General features: G+C 45.6%; 1 protein-coding gene and 1 non-coding gene across 3 annotated transcripts in view; one reads left to right on the top strand and one right to left on the bottom strand.

The window, feature by feature from the left end:
* The window catches only part of SEC24B (SEC24 homolog B, COPII component), a 127,631-nt gene extending 115,945 nt beyond the window's left edge, over nucleotides 1-11,686 (bottom strand). For both annotated transcript variants that reach the window (XM_077476704.1, XM_077476705.1), the window contains exon 1: nucleotides 11,522-11,686. In XM_077476704.1, the coding sequence (XP_077332830.1) occupies nucleotides 11,522-11,558 (37 nt within the window). In that variant the 5' untranslated portion in view covers nucleotides 11,559-11,686. The remainder of the gene's footprint in view (nucleotides 1-11,521) is intronic.
* Nucleotides 11,687-12,039: 353 nt separating this feature from the next.
* On the top strand, nucleotides 12,040-12,111 carry TRNAA-UGC (transfer RNA alanine (anticodon UGC)). The gene has a single exon. It is a non-coding gene; the product is annotated as a tRNA-Ala (tRNA).
* Nucleotides 12,112-20,505: the final 8,394 nt, after the last annotated feature.

The raw sequence follows: 20,505 nt of genomic DNA, 5'->3' as shown, positions 1-20,505 counted from the left end.
TTCTGAAGATTGTAAACTGAGCCATGCAGGCGCAGCTCATTGCACAATTTAGGCATTCTTTGGCGACAATTTGAATTTACTCCCAAGCACATGCACGGGGGTTGTGTCATCCCTGGCTATTCAATTAGGGTGACTAAAGATGCCCAACCCAAAAGACCAGGCAAAAAGTATCAGTGTCAATCTGCTAGCTTGCAAACTTGTGCTGGATTGGCGGTGAGGAAAATGGACTTTATTTATTTTGGTCATTACAGCATATCACAGAAGCAGTTGCATTGTACCCGTTCCCACGTTTGGAAATTGTTTTCCCCAAAAAATAATAATAATAATAATAATAATAAAAAGAAAAAAAGCTAAAATTTCAAGAGAAGGTGATCGTTGATAAATACCAACTATGAAAGCTGCATTAGACCAGTCATGTCAAACCAAACCCACCAATTTAAAAGAGATGTATGTATTTATTTTCTGTCCGATGCTGCATCTGTCCCCCAGCACCTTTAACACTGGGAATTGAGAGATTGAACACTACCAATCACTCGGTTCTCAGAACTCTCTGCTCCCACTCTCACTGTAGTACTGGAGACTGTGGAGTGAGCGAGGGCGGCCAACTCAGGCTCTCAGAGGCTGAGCTGGATGCCAGTCCAAGCATGTGGGCAGATCGTGACTGCATTGTCATGATCTTGCCCAAGCCTCGACCAGCTGTGACATCAGCTGACAGTGGGCTTCAGCCCACTGTGCTGAAAGGTCACAGGAGGAGTGCAGAACAAACTTCACTCCTAGGATCCAGAGAAGTACAGCCAAAGAAGCATTGGCTGTACTTCTCCTTTAAATCCAAGTGCAAACCAAAAAAGGCAGTCAGTAACACCTTTATATGTGGGCCAAATTTTGAGGGCCCATTTACGTGACAACACATCAGGGAAAATTCACTAAAACTGGAGCAGACACAATCTGGAGCAGTTGTGCATAATAGGAACCAATCTGCTTCTTACTTTAGCTTGTTCAGTTAAAGCTGAACTTCAGGCACAAAGATGTTCATTCATATATAAATTCCTCAAAAGCAACACATTGTATTAATCCACTTTGTGTGCACATAATGGATTTGAAAGCCCAGCTATTACCTTATAAAAGTAGCAGAGACATCTTCACTGGGTTGAACAGGGCTATGGCTGCAGTCTTCAATTAAAGTGACTGTAAGGCTGGGTTCACACTGCTGCGGGGGGAGATCCGGATGTGATTCGCACCGCAAATCACATCCGCTCTCCATAGCGATGCGAGTTCAGCCATACAGATAGTATGGCTGAATTCGCATCGCTCCCGCAGCAAACTCGCACGGGACCCTTTTTTTGGTCCGCAACAGAATTGGATCGCATGGGGGTTCACACCATGCGATCCGATTCCTGTGCGAGTCGGCAGATCGCACTGCGATATGCGGACGGATCTGGGGGTGTCATTAACATATCATTGACACTCCCAGCCGTCCGCATAGGGCAGTGTGAACTGCCGGCGGGAGTAATGCGATGCAGGAAAACGCCGCGGATTCGCGGCGTTCCCGCATCGCAGCGGTGTGAACCCGGCCTAAAGGCTATTTTTTTTTTTGCTTTAAAATAACAAACATGTTATGTTATATTTGCCACCTCTGTGTATTGGATTTGCACAGAGAAGCCCAGATCCTCCTCTTCTCGGGTCCCTTGCTGGAGCTCCTGGCCCCTCCCCCCTACCGAGTGCCCCCACAGCAAGCAGCTTGCTATGGAGGTACCCGAGCCAAGTCACAGCTCCCCGTGTCCATTCAGAAACTGAGCCCCCCGATCCGGCTGCGTCCATTCTCTCCCCCGATTGACAGCAGCAGGGTGCAATAGCACCGTGCTGCTGTTTCAGCCAATGAGGAGGGGTGTCCAGGCCAGACGAGACACTCGTGCAACATCGCTGGAGAAAGATGGGACTTAGGGGGTGCTGGGACAGCTGCTACACCGTTTATTTTTTATTTTTATCTTAATACATAGAAAGCATTAAGATAAAAAAAATCTTCTGCCTTTACGATAACTTTAATACAGGTCGTCCGCATAAAACTAGAGGAGGAGGAGACCAGACCAATCACCCTGCACAAGCAGAGAGAGTAGCAGTGTCTAGTCTTTACAAAAGGAAGTGCCTGCACAGAGGTAAAGTTCCACAGATATGAAAGATATACACAAAGGACAGCAAGATTCAAGTAACAATACGTGTGCCTCTTGTATTTAGACAATATTTGTTTATACTGAAGTTCAGGTTGAAGCTTTGAAAATAAAAAGCTTCCGATTCGGTCTGCTCCAGCCTTTGTAAATTTCAATTAATTTCCAGAATACATGCATTTTTGTGTGCTTGCTCATTGAGTTAGCCAGCCCTTTCAAAAAGAATGGGCTGTAGTGCACCTCAATACACTGAAATTTAGGACACTTTGGGGGTTATTTACTAAAACTGGAGATTGCAAAATTTGGTGCAGTTCTGCACAGAAACCAAATCAGCTTCCAGGGTTTATTGTCAAAGGTTAATCGAACAAGCTGCTAGAAGCTGACTGGCTACCATGCACAGCTTCACAGATTTTGAGTTCTCCAGTTTTAGTAAATCTCCCCCACTGAACCTTCCACACAAAATCTACTGCTCAGCTTCACCTCCTTCTACATAAAAGCACACAATGAGATCGGACGAATGATCATCCATTTTTTGCATGCTAGTGTCCATATCAAAAATAAAAAGTTTACTAAAGCACGAAAATTCTCATACAACAGAATAAAAATTCAAAGAGATGTATTTTCGGATGAAAACTGTACTGAATAAATGAAAATCGTACGATCTTGTATCGAACATCAAACATTTTTGCGCTCATCCCTTCGGATAATTTCGGACAAAAGCTGTGTACCAAAGATCAGATTGTCGTAGGATCAATTAGAAAGAGGTATTGTTTGTACGATAGTCTGATCGTGTGTATTAGGCTTAAGTCTTTGGAAATGGGGTGGAGCCTTGTGTGGAACATTGGTGGTTGTGCGAATGGTGGGGGCACATAGAAGTGTGCAAGAAGGGAGCCTATACGGCTCTGTGAACCTGTGTATGCAAAATGCATCACATATTTTAAGTCCTGGGTGGGTAACACCCTGAGTGCAGCCCATCTGGGCCAACACATACCTCTCTACCCCTTACCACTGGTCTTCACTGGGTGGATCTGCCTGTAGCCACACATCCTTTCTTCCAAAAATGTCTCTGCCAGGTCCTCTTCATTGTGTGCATGCCCAGTTTATATCTATGGGCAGAGTTTGTACTCTGCAGGACTGCTAAAACCACTGTGAATGTGACTCCCCATAGGAATGAAAAGGGTCGCTGCACACAGTTAAAGTGGTCCTCCACCCTGAAGTGGAAGTTCCGCTCATCTGATCCCTCACCCCTTCCGGTGCCACAATCTGCACCTTTCAGGGGGGAGGGGGGTGCAGTTACCTGGATAATCCAGGTATCTGCACCCACTTTCGGGACAAGACCCCCGCAGACGCCCCCCCCCCCATTGTGTTCTGGGAAACATACAGTTCCCAGGACACAGCGGGACCAGCAGAGACGCGCAGCGCGACTCGCGCATGCACAGTAGGGAACCGGGCAGTGAAGCCCAAATGCTTTACTTCCCGATTCCCTGACAGAGGATGGCAGCGGGGGCAGCAGAGAGACGAGCGATCGCTCGTCATCTGCCGCCGACATCGCTGGACCCTGGGACAGGTAAGTGTCAATTTATTAAAAGTCAGCAGCTGCAATATTTGTAGCTGCTGGCTTGTAATATTTTTTTTAAAGGCGCAGAACCACTTTAACCACTTGAACTCCGGAAGATTTACCCCCCTTCATTACCAAGCCATTTTTTGCAATACGGCACCACGTTATTTTAACTGAAAATTCAGTGGTTTCTTTTGGGGGTATTTGATTACCTCTGCATTTTTTGCGCTATAAACAAAAAAATTAAAAGACCAACAATTTTTTTAAATAAACAATAGTGGTTCTAAAGGCAAAAGGTTTTTTTTTTTAACCTTAATTCATTTTCTCCATTAAGGTAAAAAAATGTCTGTGCCCAACCTGTGGTTGTAGGAAACAAATTTGCTGTGTGTGTGGCTGGCCTTAAAGCGGGAGTCCGCCGGGACTCCGCGTTTTTTTTTTTTTTTTTTTTTAAAGCCAGCAGCTACAAAATACTGCAGCTGCTGACTTTTAAAATAGTGACACTTACCTGTCCAGCACGCCCGCGATGTCGGCACCCGAAGCCGATCTCTCGATCGTCTCTCGGGTGCTGCCGCCGCCATCTTGGGTATGGGAATCAGGAAATGGAGCCTTTCGGCTTCATTTCCCGGTTCCCTACTGCGCATGCGCGAGTCACGCTGCGCAATGAGGACGGACCCGCTGCCTCTGGGATCTGTGTGTTTCCCAGCAGGCAGCGGGGGACTTTCGGAAAGGGGCGTAATCTATGCCCCTTTCCGCATTGAGCTATCCAGGAAGTGGGTGCAGATACCTGTACTGTACAGGTACCTGCACCCCTCTCCCCCCTGAAAGGTGCCAATTGTGGCGCGGGAAGGGGGGAGGATTCCAATGAGCGGAAGGTCCACTTTAGGGTGGACCTCCGCTTTAACCTTTTTGTCCCCATTAAAAAAAAGCCATATTACATTTATAAATATTTTTGTAAACTAATGAATAATTCTAGTGTCATTTTAAAGACCCATAGCAGAAATGTAAACATTGCTTTGGTCCAAAGGCAGTGTATATGTGCAGGAGCTGAAGTGGTTAAAGTGACACTTGGCCTTGGTTCCCACTGCTGCGAGTTTGAAATTGTGAGTTCAGCTGAACTCGCAGTTTCATTCCCGCATGTCAGTCCTGACTTCGGGGGCGATTTTAGAGACATCTGTGTGGGTTCCGCACAGATGTGTATTGAAAGCACACACGAAGTCACCCAAAGTAGTACAGAAACTACTTTTGGGAATCGGTGTGGCGCCGCAAAGTCAGAAAGGAGGCAGAAAAACACAGTAATTAACAATTTCATGAACAATACATTAGAGGACAAATGATAGTGGATGTGTATGTATCATTTTTGGAGAATAAAAAAAACGATATTCCTGCAGTCTGAACGAATGTTTTATCCCTCAGGCACATTCACAAAGTGAAGTATCCCTCAATTGGCCTGTCCACTATATATGCAGTCCATTGCTTTTTTTCTGCATCAAAAATGCATGGAAAGTAGGTTGTATGGTTTTCAATTGCATAGTTCACATCAGTGCTTGCAGTTCCAGAAAAAAAAAAAAAAAAGGAAGGTAGAACATGCTGCAGTTTCCCTGCACTGGAACACTGTAAAACGCGTCGAAAACACACTGGAACACATCCTTAAGGTTAAGGATTTACAAAAAAAAAAAACTGGGGGGCTAAGCACTGGACTGCTGCATCAAAAACGCGCATGCAGAATAGCACCTGGAACACATCTGGACTGCATTTCTATGGTGTGAACTGGCCCTGAGTGTCATGTTGCACTTCTTTGAGGCAAAAAGTTGACATTTTGGTGCCATAGACTAACTGTGGTGCCTGAAAAAACCCTTTGGGCTTGTTCACACTAGCTGGCATGATAAAAAGCAGCATTGTACTGTGCGGCAGCTGTCAGTGTGAGGTCGGGCATTCCAGCCCATCACACGGTTTACTTCATTACAAAGTATATATTTGCATTTTACACACTCCACATCACCCTAGTATTGTTTATGAAAATTCCCTTGAAGTCACTGCACACAAAAAAAAAAAAAAAAAAAAAAAAAAAAGTACTGGCGTATGCTTTATCAGGGAGTCCGATTTAAAGTCAGAAGGTTTTTTTTGTCGTCTTAATGGATTCTATGCATTAGGATAAAAAGCCTTCTGTGTGCAGCAGCCTCCCTCAGTCCCCCCGAATACTTACCTGAGCCCCATCTCTATCCAGTGAGTTCCTTGGCCTTCCCCAACTGTCCCTCCCGATTGGCTGAGACACAGCAGCAGTGCCATTGGCTCCCACGGCTATCAAAGTCAGTTAGCCAATTGGGAGAGAGAGAGGGGGCGGGGGTCAAAAGGCAACTCCATGTCTGAATGGACACACGTAGCTGTGGCTCAGCTCAGGTGCCCCCACAGCATGCGGCCTGCTGTGGAGGCACTCGACAGGAGGGAGGGGCCAGGAGCAGCAAAGAGGGACCCGGGAAGAAGAGGATCTGGGCCACACTGTACAAAACCACCTGCACAGAGGAGGCAAGTATAACATATTTGGTTTTGTTTTGTTTTTTTAAACGAGACTTTACAATCACTAAAGTCTTCTGTACATGGGCATACTTAAGCATACACCCATGTGAGGAGGTCACCTGGGGCTGGAGGAAATTTACAGTAATTTTGGTAGCATAATTGTTAATGTGGAATGTATGTTCCTTGCTAAAGAACATGATTTTTATCAAGACTTCTCCATCAAGATCAATAATACAACCATCAGTCCCTCCCCTCATGCCAGGGTGCTAGGTGTATTCCTGGACTCTGACCTGTCCTTTTAGCCCCAAATCCAATCACTGTTCAAATCATCCAGACTTCACCTCAGAAACATCTCCAAATTTCCCACCTTTTTGTCCATTGAAACCACTAAGCATCTTATCTACTCCCTTGTTATCTCTCGCCTTGTCTATTGCAACACCCTCCTCATTGGCCTCCCTCTCTGCAAGCTATGCCCTCTTCAGTCTATCATGACTGCTGCTGCCAGATTCATCCAACTTACTATTCAGAACGGGTGCAACGGATTGTCACCAATCCATGATCAGAACGGGTCACCCCACTCAGATCGGCACATGCCGCGATCCGCAGAGGGTTCCGCGGTCTCGGCCTTCGACCTAGCTCCGAGGCGGTGGCCATCTTTCTACACCCAAGCCATTTACAATGTGATCGCTCTGACAGAGCGATCACTTGTAAACAAACCGGCGTCATGTCATGACGCCGGTTCCTCTCTCCCCTCCCCTCACCTCTCTGTACTAATCTGATATCAAGCCATACTCTGCAATACCCAGCCATACTTAGCCAATATTACAGTGGGGGAGATTGTGGATATTACAGTGGGGACTATATGGTGGTGGAATTTTCGCAGGTTTTTGCAAATTAAATTATTTGCTGATCCGAGGAACGATCCGATCCGTGACTCTGATCCGAGGAACGACCTGATCCGTGAGTTTTTTGATCCGTTGCACTCCTACTATTTAGTGTCCGTCACTCCTCTCTGCCATTCCCTCTACTGGCTCCTCAAAACATTAACAATAAGATACAAAGCCCTACAACTCTGCCCAGAGTAGAGCTGTACGATTCTGGCTAAAATGAGAACCACTATTTTTTTTGCTTAGAAGATAGATCACGATTCTCGCGGCATAACATCTTTCACATAAAAACAAAAAAAAAAATAATAATAAAATGGGCTAACTTTACTGTTTGTTTATTTTTTTATTCATTGAAGTGTATTTTTACTCTAAAAAATTGCATTTGAAAGACCGCTGGGCAAATACAGGGCGACAAAAAATATTTCAGCAATTGACATTTTATTCCCTAGGGTCTCTGCTAAAATATATATAATGTTTGATTTTACGTTAAAGCGGGAGTCCGCCGGGAGTCTGCCGTTTTTTTTTTTAAAGCCAGCAGCTACAAATACGACAGCTGCTGACTTTTAAAATAATGACACTTACCCGCCCAGCGCGCCCACGATGTCGGCACCCAAAGCCGATCTCTCGATCGTCTCTCGGGTGCTGCTGCCGCCATCTTGGGTATGGGAATCAGGAAGTGGAGCCTTTCGGCTTCATTTCCCGTTCCCCTACTGCGCATGTGCGAGTCGCGCTGCTCAATAAGGATGGTCCCGCTGTCTCTGGGATCCGTGTGTTTCCCAGCAGACAGCGGGGGACCGTCGGAAAGGGGCGTAGATTCTGCGGAAAGGGGCGTACCTTCTGCAGATATCTATGCCGGAAGTGTACAGTACAGGTATCTGCACCCCCTCCCCCCTGAAAGGTGCCAATTGTAGCGCCAGAGGGGGGGAGGGTTCCAATGATCGGAAGGTCCACTTTAGGGTGGACCTCAGCTTTAAAGTGGTTGTAAAGGCTTACCTGTAGGTCCAAGAAAGATCTCCTAAACCTACATGGTTTAGGACAGAGCTCGACAAATCCCAGGCGCCAGGTCGCCGTTGCGACTAGAAATTGTTCCCTGGCGCCTGGGTTTTTGTCACTGACAGGTGCCTCTGTGCTGTGTGTCTGGTGCCTCCAGACACAGAGCACTGTCTGGTAGTCGGGATGGAGCAGGAAGAGAGCAGCTCAGCAGCCGCTGACATCCTCCTCCCTTCTCCACACACTGTTGGCAGAGCAGCACCAGTGTGTGAAACTGTGTGTAGAGAGGAGCTGTCAAAATTGAGGCTGAATGTCAGGGTGGGCGGGACCTAGCTTTCCAACACCAGCCAATGGGGTGGGATCTGGGCAGGCCGATACGTGTGTGGCCCCTCCCCTTTCTTAAGCAGCCCAATCATTGGCTGGATAGCTGATGGGTCCCGCCCACCTCTGACATCACGCTGAATTTGTCAGCTCCTCTCTCCATACAGTTTCACACTGCAGGAAGCATTCAGTTTCACAGTTACACTATCGGCTGTGAAACCAGCCAGTGCCACCTGCCAATGCCAGTTAGTGCCACCTGCCAATGTCAGTGCCATCCAGTGCCACCTGCCAATGCCATCTGCCAGTGCCAGTTAGTGCCACCTGCCAATGTCAGTGCCACCTGCCAATGCCATCTGCCAGTGCCAGTTAGTGCCACCTGCCAGTGCCACTTGCCAATCAGTACAAGCTGTGCCACGTGCCAACCATTGCCATCTGCCAGTGCCACCTGCCAGTGCCAATCGGTGCCACCTGCCAGTGCCATCTGTCAGTGCCAGCCAGTGCCATCTGCCAGTTAGTGCCACCTGCCAGTGCCACCCATTACCACCTGCCAATGCCAGTTAGTGCCACCTGCCAATGCCATCTGCCAGTTAGGGCCTCCTGCCAGTGCCAATCAGTGCCACCTGCCAGTGCAATCCAGTGCCAAGCAGTGCCACCTGCCAGTGCAACTTGCCAGTGCAATCCAGTGCCACCTGCCAATGCTGCCCATCAGTGCCACCTGCCCATACCCATTAGTGGCACCTCAGTGCTGCCTATTGGTGCCCATCAGTGCCACCTGTCAGTGCCCATCAGTTCCAACCTCAATGCCGCCCCATCAGTGCCCATTAGTGCACCCTATCAAAGCACATCAGTGAAGGAGAAAAAAAAAAAAAAAACTTATTTGCAAAATCTTATAACAAAACAAAAATAGATTTTTTTTTAATTTTTTAATACTGTCTTTTTCTCTTGGCATCAGGCATGAGCAATTCTTATTGTCCGATGCCCCAGATATGCAGTTCTGGGCTTTGGCCAGAGGATTTAAATAACTGGCTCCTAACTTTTTAAGCTGGCTTCTAGATTCTAAGCAAATTTGTCAAGCCCTGGTTTAGGAGATATTTACAAAAAGACAGGCACCATTGTCTACGGCGCAGGCGCACTGGGGTTGCTAACGGAGATATGCCGTTAATGGCGGCTCCCATGCGCATGCGTGGGAGTGACGTCATCACTGCTCTGGTGCTGTGAGTGGCCGGAGCAGCGATACCCGGAAGAACATGGATGCTCCGTGCTGCAGAGGACAGCAGTGACATTGCTGGCTCCTGTGTCAGGTAAGTGACACATAATGGGCTACTATGCGATGCATAGTAGCCCATTATGCTTTACCTTTGCAGGGAGACAGACGTGTCAGAAAAAGATTTAGACTTTAAGTGGTTAAACTTCCTGCATTTACACATTGTATAAAAACTTGGCAGACTGCCTGGATTTTCTTCTTTGCACGCAGAAGTTTCCTTTTGATCTAGGAAGGAAGTTGGTTACAATGTTTCATTTTAAAAACTTGGCAGACTGCCCAAATGTGTTCTTTTGACAGTTGAGAGAGCAGATAAAAGTCTCTCCACTTGTTATACCAAAGAATTGGCAAACTCTGCAACAGAGATCATCAGAGCGGTTGAATCGAGGTCACGATTTTTTAACGATTAATTGTGCAGCTCTAGCCCCAAGCGACATCACCAACATCAAATTATCACCCAAACCGTCCTCTCAGCTCCTCCCAAGACCTCCCCTTCTCTCTAGCTCCCTTGTCTCCTGCTCCCATGCTCCTCTCCATAGCCTCCCCCATCCTCTGAAACTCTTTACCCCAATCTGTCCAGCTGCAACCTACTCTGTCTTCTTTAAGCGATCTCTGAAAACTCATCTCTTCAGAGGCCTATCTTGCCTTCAGATAATAATCGAATCTTCTATTTCTCCCATAAGTTCATCCCTCACAGTTAATAAATTTTTAGGGATGAGCTACGGCATTTTCGCACACTCCGCGTGCAGAGCCCGCCAGGAAGTCAGCACGGCGCTAATCACAAGCAGCAAGACATTTCCCGATCTCTGCAGCCGCACATTGGGAAATGTCTCACTGCCTGCGATTAGCGCAGCACCGCCTTACTGACGGGCTCTACACGTGGTGTGTGCGAACACACAGTAGCTCATCCTTATACCTTTTGTTCCACCAGCCCCTCCCTATTAGATTGTAAGCTCCCAAGAGCTGCTGTCAATCAAATCCAATGACGCGAACATCGGGGCCAACTCATACATTCGGTGGCTATGGATGCCGAATACTGGACTCGGGAGAGCCCCCGCATGGTAACCACCTCAGGAGAGCGCTTCTCCTAGGGGGTTATCTGATGTGGGGAGGAGCCGCTGGGGGGGGGACCCCAGAAGAGGATGTTTGGGGACCACCTCTGTGCAAAATGAGCTGCACAGTGGAGGTAAGCAAGACATGTTTGTTATTTTAAAAGAGAAAAAAAAAGACAAACCCTTACAATCACTTTAAGCTTAGTTAGGAATAGGCTAATCTTCCACTGTCAGTATGCACTGTGAACAAGGCTATAGGGACAAAAAGTGGGATTTTACTCCTGTACTACAAGTCATAGGTACAAACATGTGGAAAGGCCTCTGAAAAACCCAGCTATGCTCATGCTGGCCCTCGGAAAAGCGATCACTCTTCAGAGGGCAGGTGACAGGCAGATGGGAGACAGAAACATAGAAGTGCAATGGCAGAAAAATGCCCCCCTGGTCCATGTAGTGTGCCCCCCCCCCCCCCCTCATTTTTGACACCACCTCTGTTAGGTTAAAAAAAGCCCACATTAACAGGCACTACATTTACTTGAATGGTGGCACAGTAGGATTGTGTCACCATGTCATGTTTATATCAGTAAGCTGAGCCTAGTATTGCAGTATATAATAGAATGATGATCTCCTTGTGTCCCCTCCCCCACATACAGGCGAAGAGGACTCTATATAGGTAAGAGCAGACAATAGGGGAAGGCTCGGCTCTATAGGAAGACGTATCCCTGTATGCCAGTCTCCCCTAGGACGGAATTATAGTACACAGCCCCAGCCTCTCTCACCGTTTTGCTTGGCGGCGGGGGGACCCGTGGCGGACATGTTGCCAGTTCTGCGAGGAATTCACACGGACGTTGCGTCACCGATACGTGACGTCCCGGGGCCCACAGACCCTCACGTCACCACCGCAAGCACCGGCTTGTGGGAGGAGCCAATGGCCACCTCTCGGAGATCCGGAACGTCATGTGACCTACTCGCAGCCTGCCACTTGCGGAAAAAGACGTGCGCTGACATGACGGTGCGACACCTAGAGGACGGAGGAAGCATGTCTTAACCAGAAACAGCTAGAGAGCGCTTAATGATTGCCTCAGACGGGGCCAGCTAATTGGGTTTACAGAACGATAATGCCAGAAGTCATGTTTATTTGTATTTATAATAAACGTGATACAATTATATTAAAGATAATATATGATAGCGAGGAGACGTCTTCATGATTATTTGTAAAAGAAGCAGCTGTTCTAAAAGAAGCAACTGTTCTAAAAGAAGCAACTGTTCTAAAAGAAGCAATTGTATATTCTATGTAGGGGATGTAGCTCAGTGGTAGAGCGCATGCTTTGCATGTATGAGGCCCCGGGTTCAATCCCCGGCATCTCCACAATCTTTTTTTTTCGTCCCCATGATGTTCTTTGTAACCTGAATATTGGGTTGCTGTACTAAAACGGGAGACCGGTGCTTATTTTGGCAGCAAATTTCAATCTAGTTTTAGGCTTTTGACTAAAATGGCATTTTTGTTTTAGTTCCATTTTTGTCTTCTGCAAATGTTTTAGCCGTATTTATTTAGTCGACTAAATCTGCAGTACATTTTAGTCATCTAAAATCGAATGGATGTACTTAAAATGTAATGCCGTTTACACAAGACCAGACTTTTCGAGGGACTAGGTCCGACGGTCTTTGCGATGGTCTTTGCGACGGACTTTCAACGGAGTTCCGATGGACTTTCCGAATGAACGGACTTGGCCATACACAATCAGACCAAAGTCCGACTGTTCCGAACATGATGACGTACGACCAGACTAGAATAATGAAGTTCATAGCCAGTAGCCAATAGCTGCCCTAGCTTCATTTTTTGTCCATCGGACTAGCATACACACAAATGGATTTCTCAGTCCGGCGGTGTTCTGGTGGGAAAATATAAAACATGTTCTATTTCTAAAGTCCGCTGGATTTTTGGCAAGCAAAGGTCCGATGGAGCCCACACACGATCGTATTGTCTGACGGACTAGTTCCGTTGGACCTTTGCTGTCAAAAAGTCTGGTCGCGTGTACGTGGCATAATGCATTATTTAACCACCTCAATACAGGGCACCCCCTTCCTGCCAAGACCAATTTTTTGCTTTTAGTGCTCTCACAGTTTGAATGACCATAAATTTTGGGCAAAAAAAATGCCTTTTTCTTTGTTTCTGTCATAAAATTTAGCAAATTAGCAATTTTTCTTCATAAATTTTAACCACAATTTATACTACTACATATCTTTGGTAAAAACAAAGACAAATTAGTGTATATTATTTGGTCTTTGTGAAAGTTATAGAGTCTACAAACTATGGTGCCAATCACTGAAAATTGATCACATCTGATCAGGCCTTCCATACATCAGGTGTATCTCATTTCTTGAGACACGATAAGTCAGGAAAGTACAAATACCCCCAAATAACCCCTTTTTAGAAAGTAGACATTCCAAGGTGTTAAGTAAGTAGCATGGTGAGTTTTTTAAGTTGCAATTTTCTCCCCCAATTCTTTGCAAAATAAAGATTTTTTTTACAAAATTGTCATATTATCAGGTTATTTCTCACACACAGCATATGCATACAACAAATTACACCCCAAAATACATTCTGCTACTCTTCTCGAGTCTTCCCGAGTATGACATGTGTGAGACTTTTACACAGCCTGGCCACATACAAAGGCCCAACACTGAAGTAGTACCTTCAGGCGTTCTACGAGCAAAAATTACACATCTCATTTCATTCCTACCTATCACACTTTTGAAGGTCCTTGAGCACCAGGACAGTGGAATTACCCACAAAATGACCCCATTTTGGAAAGCAAACATCCCAACGTATATTCTATGAAGCGTGGGCTGCAGATAGGTACTCGCGTACTCTGATGGGCTGCAGATAGGTACCCAGGTACTCTGATGGGCTGGAGACAGGTACTCGGGTAACTTGATAAGCTGCAGACAGGTACTCGGGTACTCTGATGGGTTAGTGACAGGTACTTGGGTACTCTGATGGGATGTTGACAGGTACTTGGGTACTCTGATGGGCTGCTGACAGGTACTTGGGTACTCTGATGGGCTGCTGACAGGTACTTGGGTACTCTGATGGGCTGGTGACAGGTACTCGGGTACTCTGATGGGCTGGTGACGGGTACTTGGGTACTCTGATGGCCTGGTGACTGGTATTCAGGTACTCTGAAGGGAGCGGTGACAGGTACTCGATTCTCATATGAACTGTGACAGGCACTCAAGTACTCAGATGGACTGTGACAGGTACTCAGATGAACTGTGACAGATACCCGGGTACTCAGATGGACAGTGACAGGTGCTTGGGTACTCAGATGAACTATAACAGGTACTCTGGTACTCATATGGACTGTGACAGGTACTCAGGTACTCATATGGACTGTGACAGTTATTCGGGTACTCGGGTACTCAGATGAACTGTGACAGGTACTCAGATGAACTGTGACACATACTCGGGTACTAAGATGGATTGCGACAGGTACCCGGGTACTCAGATAAACTGTTACAGGTACTCAGATGAACTGTGACAGGTACTCGGGTACTTAGATGGATTGTGACAGGTACTCGGGTACTCAGATGAACTGTGACAGGTACTTTGATGGGTGGTGATAGGTCCTCTTTATTGGGGGGGGGGGGTGCAATCAGTGTGTGTTGGTGTACACTGTAAGCGGTAACGAGATGTTACAGCAATCTCCTTCTCACACACGACCGGTGTGTGAGGAAGAGAACCAGGTAACATCTCGTTACTGCTCTATGTTTACATTTAGTGATCAGCTGTGAAAAGATCACAGCCGATCATGTGGTAAACAGCAGCCAGCCAATGGCTGTTTACCAGTGTCGGTGACGAACAGTGTTCCCGGGAACAAGCCACCGCAGTCGTGCTTGTGCGAATGCGCCATGCAAAGTGGGGCAGTACCATCTGTGATCGGCCATGACTTAATCACGGCCGATCACGTGGTAAACAGCCATGCCCAATGGCTGTTCACCAACCTCGGTGGTGAGCGGTGTCTCCGTGACATGCAGCCACCAAAGGTGCAGGGCTGCACACACACGATTGCACGCATGCCCTGTTTAAATGGATGGACGTCATATGACGCCTGCCCAGAACAAGAGCCGTGATGCCCAGCCATCATTTTATGGCCGGCGGACAGCAAGCGGGTAAGCATTTCTCTACAGTTTCTAAACTCATTATGTGCTCCTGGAGTAAAAAATCTAACATATTATCATTTAGGTTTTAACATGCACTACAGACCAGTGTTAATTTTGACATCAAATTTCAATTTAGTTAGTCATACTCCTTTGATTAAAATGGCATTTTTGTTTTAGTCGTATTTTAGTCATCTCAATTGTTTTCCTTTTAGTCGTATTGTAGTCAAGTAAAATAGTAATAATTTAGTCGACTAAAATGTTTTACTTTCAATAGTTTTTTATTGAGATACCAACTTACGAAATCAACAAAAATACAGGTAATATTGTCATGGAACATTTACTGAAGTAGTACCGAAAATATCATAAAATATATCAAAGATAGAGACATCCATTGTGCTCGCATTGGGTCAATTCTAACAAAGCCAACTCCAGTGGGGGGGGGGGGGGATTACCCCGCCTCCCCAGCACCCCTCATGGGATTTGGCTGGGCTGGAAAGGGAAGGCCCACCCCCCTGGGCGAAGCTGAAAATCGATTACCTAGGTAGATAGTGTAACAAAAATGGTGCAAAACATTGAAAGAGGAGAGAGGGAAGAGAGCGAACCAAATTAGAAGTATCTAGTATGAAAATTGTGCCTAGACAGTTATGAACTATCAGAGATTAAAGCTATAGTAACATCACCTAATTAGCTTTAGTAACAAGCAGAAAAACTCCTCTCTTGTAATTCGGGAAAGGGCTGAAGTAGCGTCTCCAGGTGGTTGCCAAGTAGTAGAACTTGTAGGGTGATAATGAAAAGTATAGAAGAGGAAAGGAAAGAGAAGAATAAAGAAAGTGAGGATAGAGAAGGAAACATCGTAAGACGGTGCGGTGCTCGCTCATCTACAGGGGCCCGGGTGATAGGGAAGCAGTAGGTGGCCGAGATATGTATCTGGTCCAAGGATCCCAGACAGCGTTGTGTTTCTCAGCAGTGTCAAATAAAATGTTTTAGTCAACAAAATTAACACTGCGGAAGAGTGCAAAATCTACAGCAGCTGTGCATGGTAGCCAATCAGCTTCTAACTTCAGTTTGTTCAATTAAGCTTTGACAAAAAAACCTGGAAGCTGATTGGTTTCTATGTGGATCTGCACTAGATTTTGCACTCTCCAGTTTTAGTAAATCAACCCCACTGTCTTTACCAGTGGTGGCTGGTGGTACATTTTTTGGGGGGGGGGCAGCAAACATTGCACCCGCTAGCACCACCTCCCTTCCCGTCGGGTTGGGTTGGTCAGTCAGCCGGTTAGTGCACTTACCCCATCCATGGCGGGCAATCACGGCCGGCTTTCCTGGCTCTCCTCTGCGGTCCTCACCTTATTTCATAGCAGGCATCACAAGCAGCTTCTCCTTCACCTGCTCAGCGGCTTCTGTCTGCTCCTTCCTCCTCAGAGGCCAATCAGAACGCTTCTGTTTCGACCAGTTGGGAAATGGGTCTCAGACCTGCTCTTCCTGATTGGCGGAGAGGCGATTCAGTGTCAGAATAGGGAACATTCATTCCCTTTTCTCACACACCTCGGTGGGCTGTGAGCGCATTCTCAGCATCCTGAGCCCACCCTATTTTGAAGCCTATTAGAACCTCTGGCCCTTATTAGTGTTTCAAAAAAACACCGTCCGGCATCCTCCAAGAGGCCGGACGCATGGCTGGGGGCAGGGGTCAAGTCCTGGGGAAAAAAGTGTGGGAACTCCCACCCAAGATCCACTCCCCCACCAAAAAAAAAAAAAAAAAAAAAGGGACGCTCATATGCATATATATTTCACAGAAAATACAGTACAACATTTATTGTAAAGTGCCAGTTTACAAAAACAAAATAAGTTAACTTGTCAAACAGAATAATCAACACAATGGGTGATGATCTTTCCCTCGCAGGGAATTTCTAACACAAATACACCCTGTTCCAAATTCAAATACAGCAAATTAGAAAATATCCCACAAACTGGAATAACATTGCCCTTGCCGTGCAAGATTATCGGCAATGGATCAAAAAACTCACGGATCGGATCATTCCTTGGATCAGAGTCACAGATTGGATAATTTTTCGGATCAGCAAATAATAACTGAATTTGCAAAAACCTGTGAAAATGTCACCACCATATAGTCCCCACTGCAATATACATCTCCCCCACTGTAATATACATCTCCGCCACTGTAATATCCACGTCATCTCCCCCAATAATATTTTGGCTGAGCATGGATGGGTATGGCTGGGTATTTGCAGAATATGTATTGGCAGGGTAAGTATTGGCAGGGTATTGCAGAATATTGGCAGGATAAGTATTGGCAGGGTATTGCAGAGTAATGGCAGGGTATGGCAGATTATTGCTGGGTATTGCAGATTATTGGCAGGGCATTGCTGGGTATTGCAGGGTAAGTATTGCAGAGTCTTGTCAGGGTAAGTATTGGCAGGGTAAGTATTGCAGAGTAAGTATCGGCAGGGTATGTATTGCAGAGTATTGGCAGGGTATTGCAGAGTATTGGCAGGGTAAGTATTGCAGAGTAAGTATCGGCAGGGTATGTATTGCAGAGTATTGGCAGGGTATTGCAGAGTATTGGCAGGGTATGTATTGCAGAGTATTTGTGGGGTATTGCAGAGTATTGGCAGGGTATTGCAGAGTATTGTCAGAGTAAGTATTGCAGACTATTGGCAGGGTATGTATTGCAGAGTATTGGCAGGGTATTGCAGAGTATTGGCAGGGTATGGCAGATTATTGCTGGGTATTGCAGATTATTGGCAGGGCATTGCTGGGTATTGCAGGGTAAGTATTGCAGAGTCTTGTCAGAGTAAGTATTGGCAGGGTAAGTATTGCAGAGTAAGTATCGGCAGGGTATGTATTGCAGAGTATTGGCAGGGTATTGTGAAAAACAGTGCAGCGCTTGATGTGTATAGATGTAACACGTGACTGAATACAATGAAGCAATAGATCAGGAAAAAACTTCAAAGATAGTGTTTCCAAAAAATAAAACATCAATGGTAAAAAATATAAATGTGCATACTGTGCAATGAACAAAGAAGCAATAAATTAAAATTGGTTATTAAACCAAAAAGATCAAATTTTTTTTTAAAAAAGCAAATAGTTGTTTAAACTACAGCTTATTGCTATGAGGCACAAACTTATAATTAAGTGAAAAAATAAACAACAAGAATGAAAAACAAATCAAAACAAGTCCCATGCCTTGGATGAGTGAAGTGATTTACAAGGCCCCATATATGTGAAGATAAAAGTTCATTAAGTGAAACGTAAGTGAATAAAACGTTAAAGTTGGTCCCAGGTATCACTGGTGTAGGTGCTTGACCACGTAAATTCTTTCGCTGTACAACTTAAGTAAGTAGTAAAGGCTTACCAGAGCAACCATTAGTGTGCGCAGATACGAACTCCCAAACGATTAGGATCGGACAAGATCGTTCCTCCGACACTCCTCGTATAAATGGATGATTCGAATCACCTTTGGGGGCGGGAAGGTGAAAACTGACCCACACCTTCGGATGTTCCTTGAACGTCGTCCGTTCCGGTCAGTTCGAAAATTTCAAGTTGGCGTGTCACCGAATGGATGAAAAAGGAAAAAAAACGCCCAATCGTGTGATAAAGTCTAAAACACGTGAACTTTATTTTTCAACCAGATAGACGTTGGAAGCTACAAATGACTCGATCGAGTCGCATAAAATTGAACGAAGAAAAATGCTAGCAAAAATATAAAAATAAATAAAATCGAGCAGATAAAAATAGCACGAGGTGTAGACGTATCTACCCGACGATCGTTTCGTCACAAATTGACGTCATCAGGGGTACGCCCACACCCTCGTGCTAAAGCTTTAAATAGCCTATGGGTGAGGTAGGGAGCCCTGCCATAGGTGCAGACCAAAACGTCCGTACATAATCGGTTTAACCCACAAATGACCAGTCCCTTCGGATTGGTTACCACATAATAGAAAGGATGAAGAAGGACAAAGACGGTCAACGACCAGTTTGTTAGAATAAAATTGGAGTTCCATCATAACATAATGGTGAAACTCATATGTAAAAATAACTAATAAAAAATACAAACATTAAAAACATTAAATCCTGTGATAAATCCCCCCCTTTGTTTGACAAATGGCCACATGCATTGATGATGGCTGTCTGACTGCATGTATGTCCCAAAAATGGGTGGCTTGGTTCAAAAAAAAAAATATATATATAATACATACGTGTAGGTTACCATCCAAAGGAAGAGAAATGACCGTAATATTATGGTGGGGGCCTATACAGCATTAGCTACCCACCATTACCCATGGCAGGGTATTGCAGAGTATTGGCAGGGTAAGTATTGCAGAGTAAGTATCGGCAGGGTATGTATTGCAGAGTATTGGCAGGGTATGTATTGCAGAGTATTGGCAGGGTATTGCAGAGTATTGGCAGAGTAAGTATTGCAGAGTATTGGCAGGGTATATATTGCAGAGTATTGGCAGGGTATTGCAGAGTATTGGCAGGGTATGTATTGCAGAGTATTGGTGGGGTATTGCAGAGTATTGGCGGGGTATGTATTGCAGAGTATTGGCAGGGTATGTTTTGCAGAGTATTGGCAGGGTATTGCAGAGTATTGGCAGGGTATTGCAGAATATTGGCAGGGTATTGGCAGGGTATTGCAGAGTATTGGTAGGGTATTGCAGAGTATTGGCAGAGTATTGCAGAGTATTGATAGGGTATTGCAGAGTATTGGCAGGGTATGTATTGCAGAGTATTGCAGAGTATTGGCAGAGTATTGGCAGAGTATTGTAGAGTATTGCAGAGTATATATTGGCAGAGTATTGGCAGAGTATTGGCAGAGTATGGCAGGGTATTGCAGAGTATTGGCAGAGTATTGGCAGGGTATTGGCAGGGTATTGCAGAGTATTGGCAGAGTATTGCACAGTATTGGCACAGTATTGCAGAGTATTGATAGGGTATTGCAGAGTATTGGCAGGGTATTGCAGAGTATTGGCAGGGTATGGCAGGGTATGTATTGCAGAGTATTGGCAGGGTATTGCAGAGTATTGATAGGGTATTGCAGAGTATTGGCAGGGTATTGCAGAGTATTGGCAGGGTATGGCAGAGTATTGGCAGGGTATGGCAGGGTATGTATTGCAGAGTATTGGCAGGGTATGTATTGCAGAGTATTGGCAGGGTATTGCAGAGTATTGATAGGGTATTGCAGAGTATTGATAGGGTATTGCAGAGTATTGGCAGGGTATTGCAGAGTATTGGCACAGTATTGCAGAGTATTGATAGGATATTGCAGAGTATTGGCAGGGTATTGCAGAGTATTGGCAGGGTATGTATTGCAGAGCATTGCAGAGTATTGGCAGAGTATTGGCAGAGTATTGTAGAGTATTGGCAGGGTATTGCAGAGTATGTATTGGCAGAGTATTGGCAGAGTATTGCAGAGTATTGCAGAGTATTGGCAGGGTATTGCAGAGTATTGGCAGGGTATTGCAGAGTATTGGCAGAGTATTGCAGAGTATTGGCACAGTATTGCAGAGTATTGATAGGGTATTGCAGAGTATTGGCAGGGTATTGCAGAGTATTGGCAGGGTATGGCAGGGTATGTATT

Source organism: Lithobates pipiens, unplaced genomic scaffold (genome assembly GCF_037356315.1).
Source record: "Lithobates pipiens isolate NorthernLeopardFrog02 unplaced genomic scaffold, aLitPip1_a1.2 Scaffold_13, whole genome shotgun sequence".
NCBI classification, from domain to species: domain Eukaryota; kingdom Metazoa; phylum Chordata; class Amphibia; order Anura; family Ranidae; genus Lithobates; species Lithobates pipiens.
This window is presented reverse-complemented; position numbering and strand designations above follow the sequence as displayed.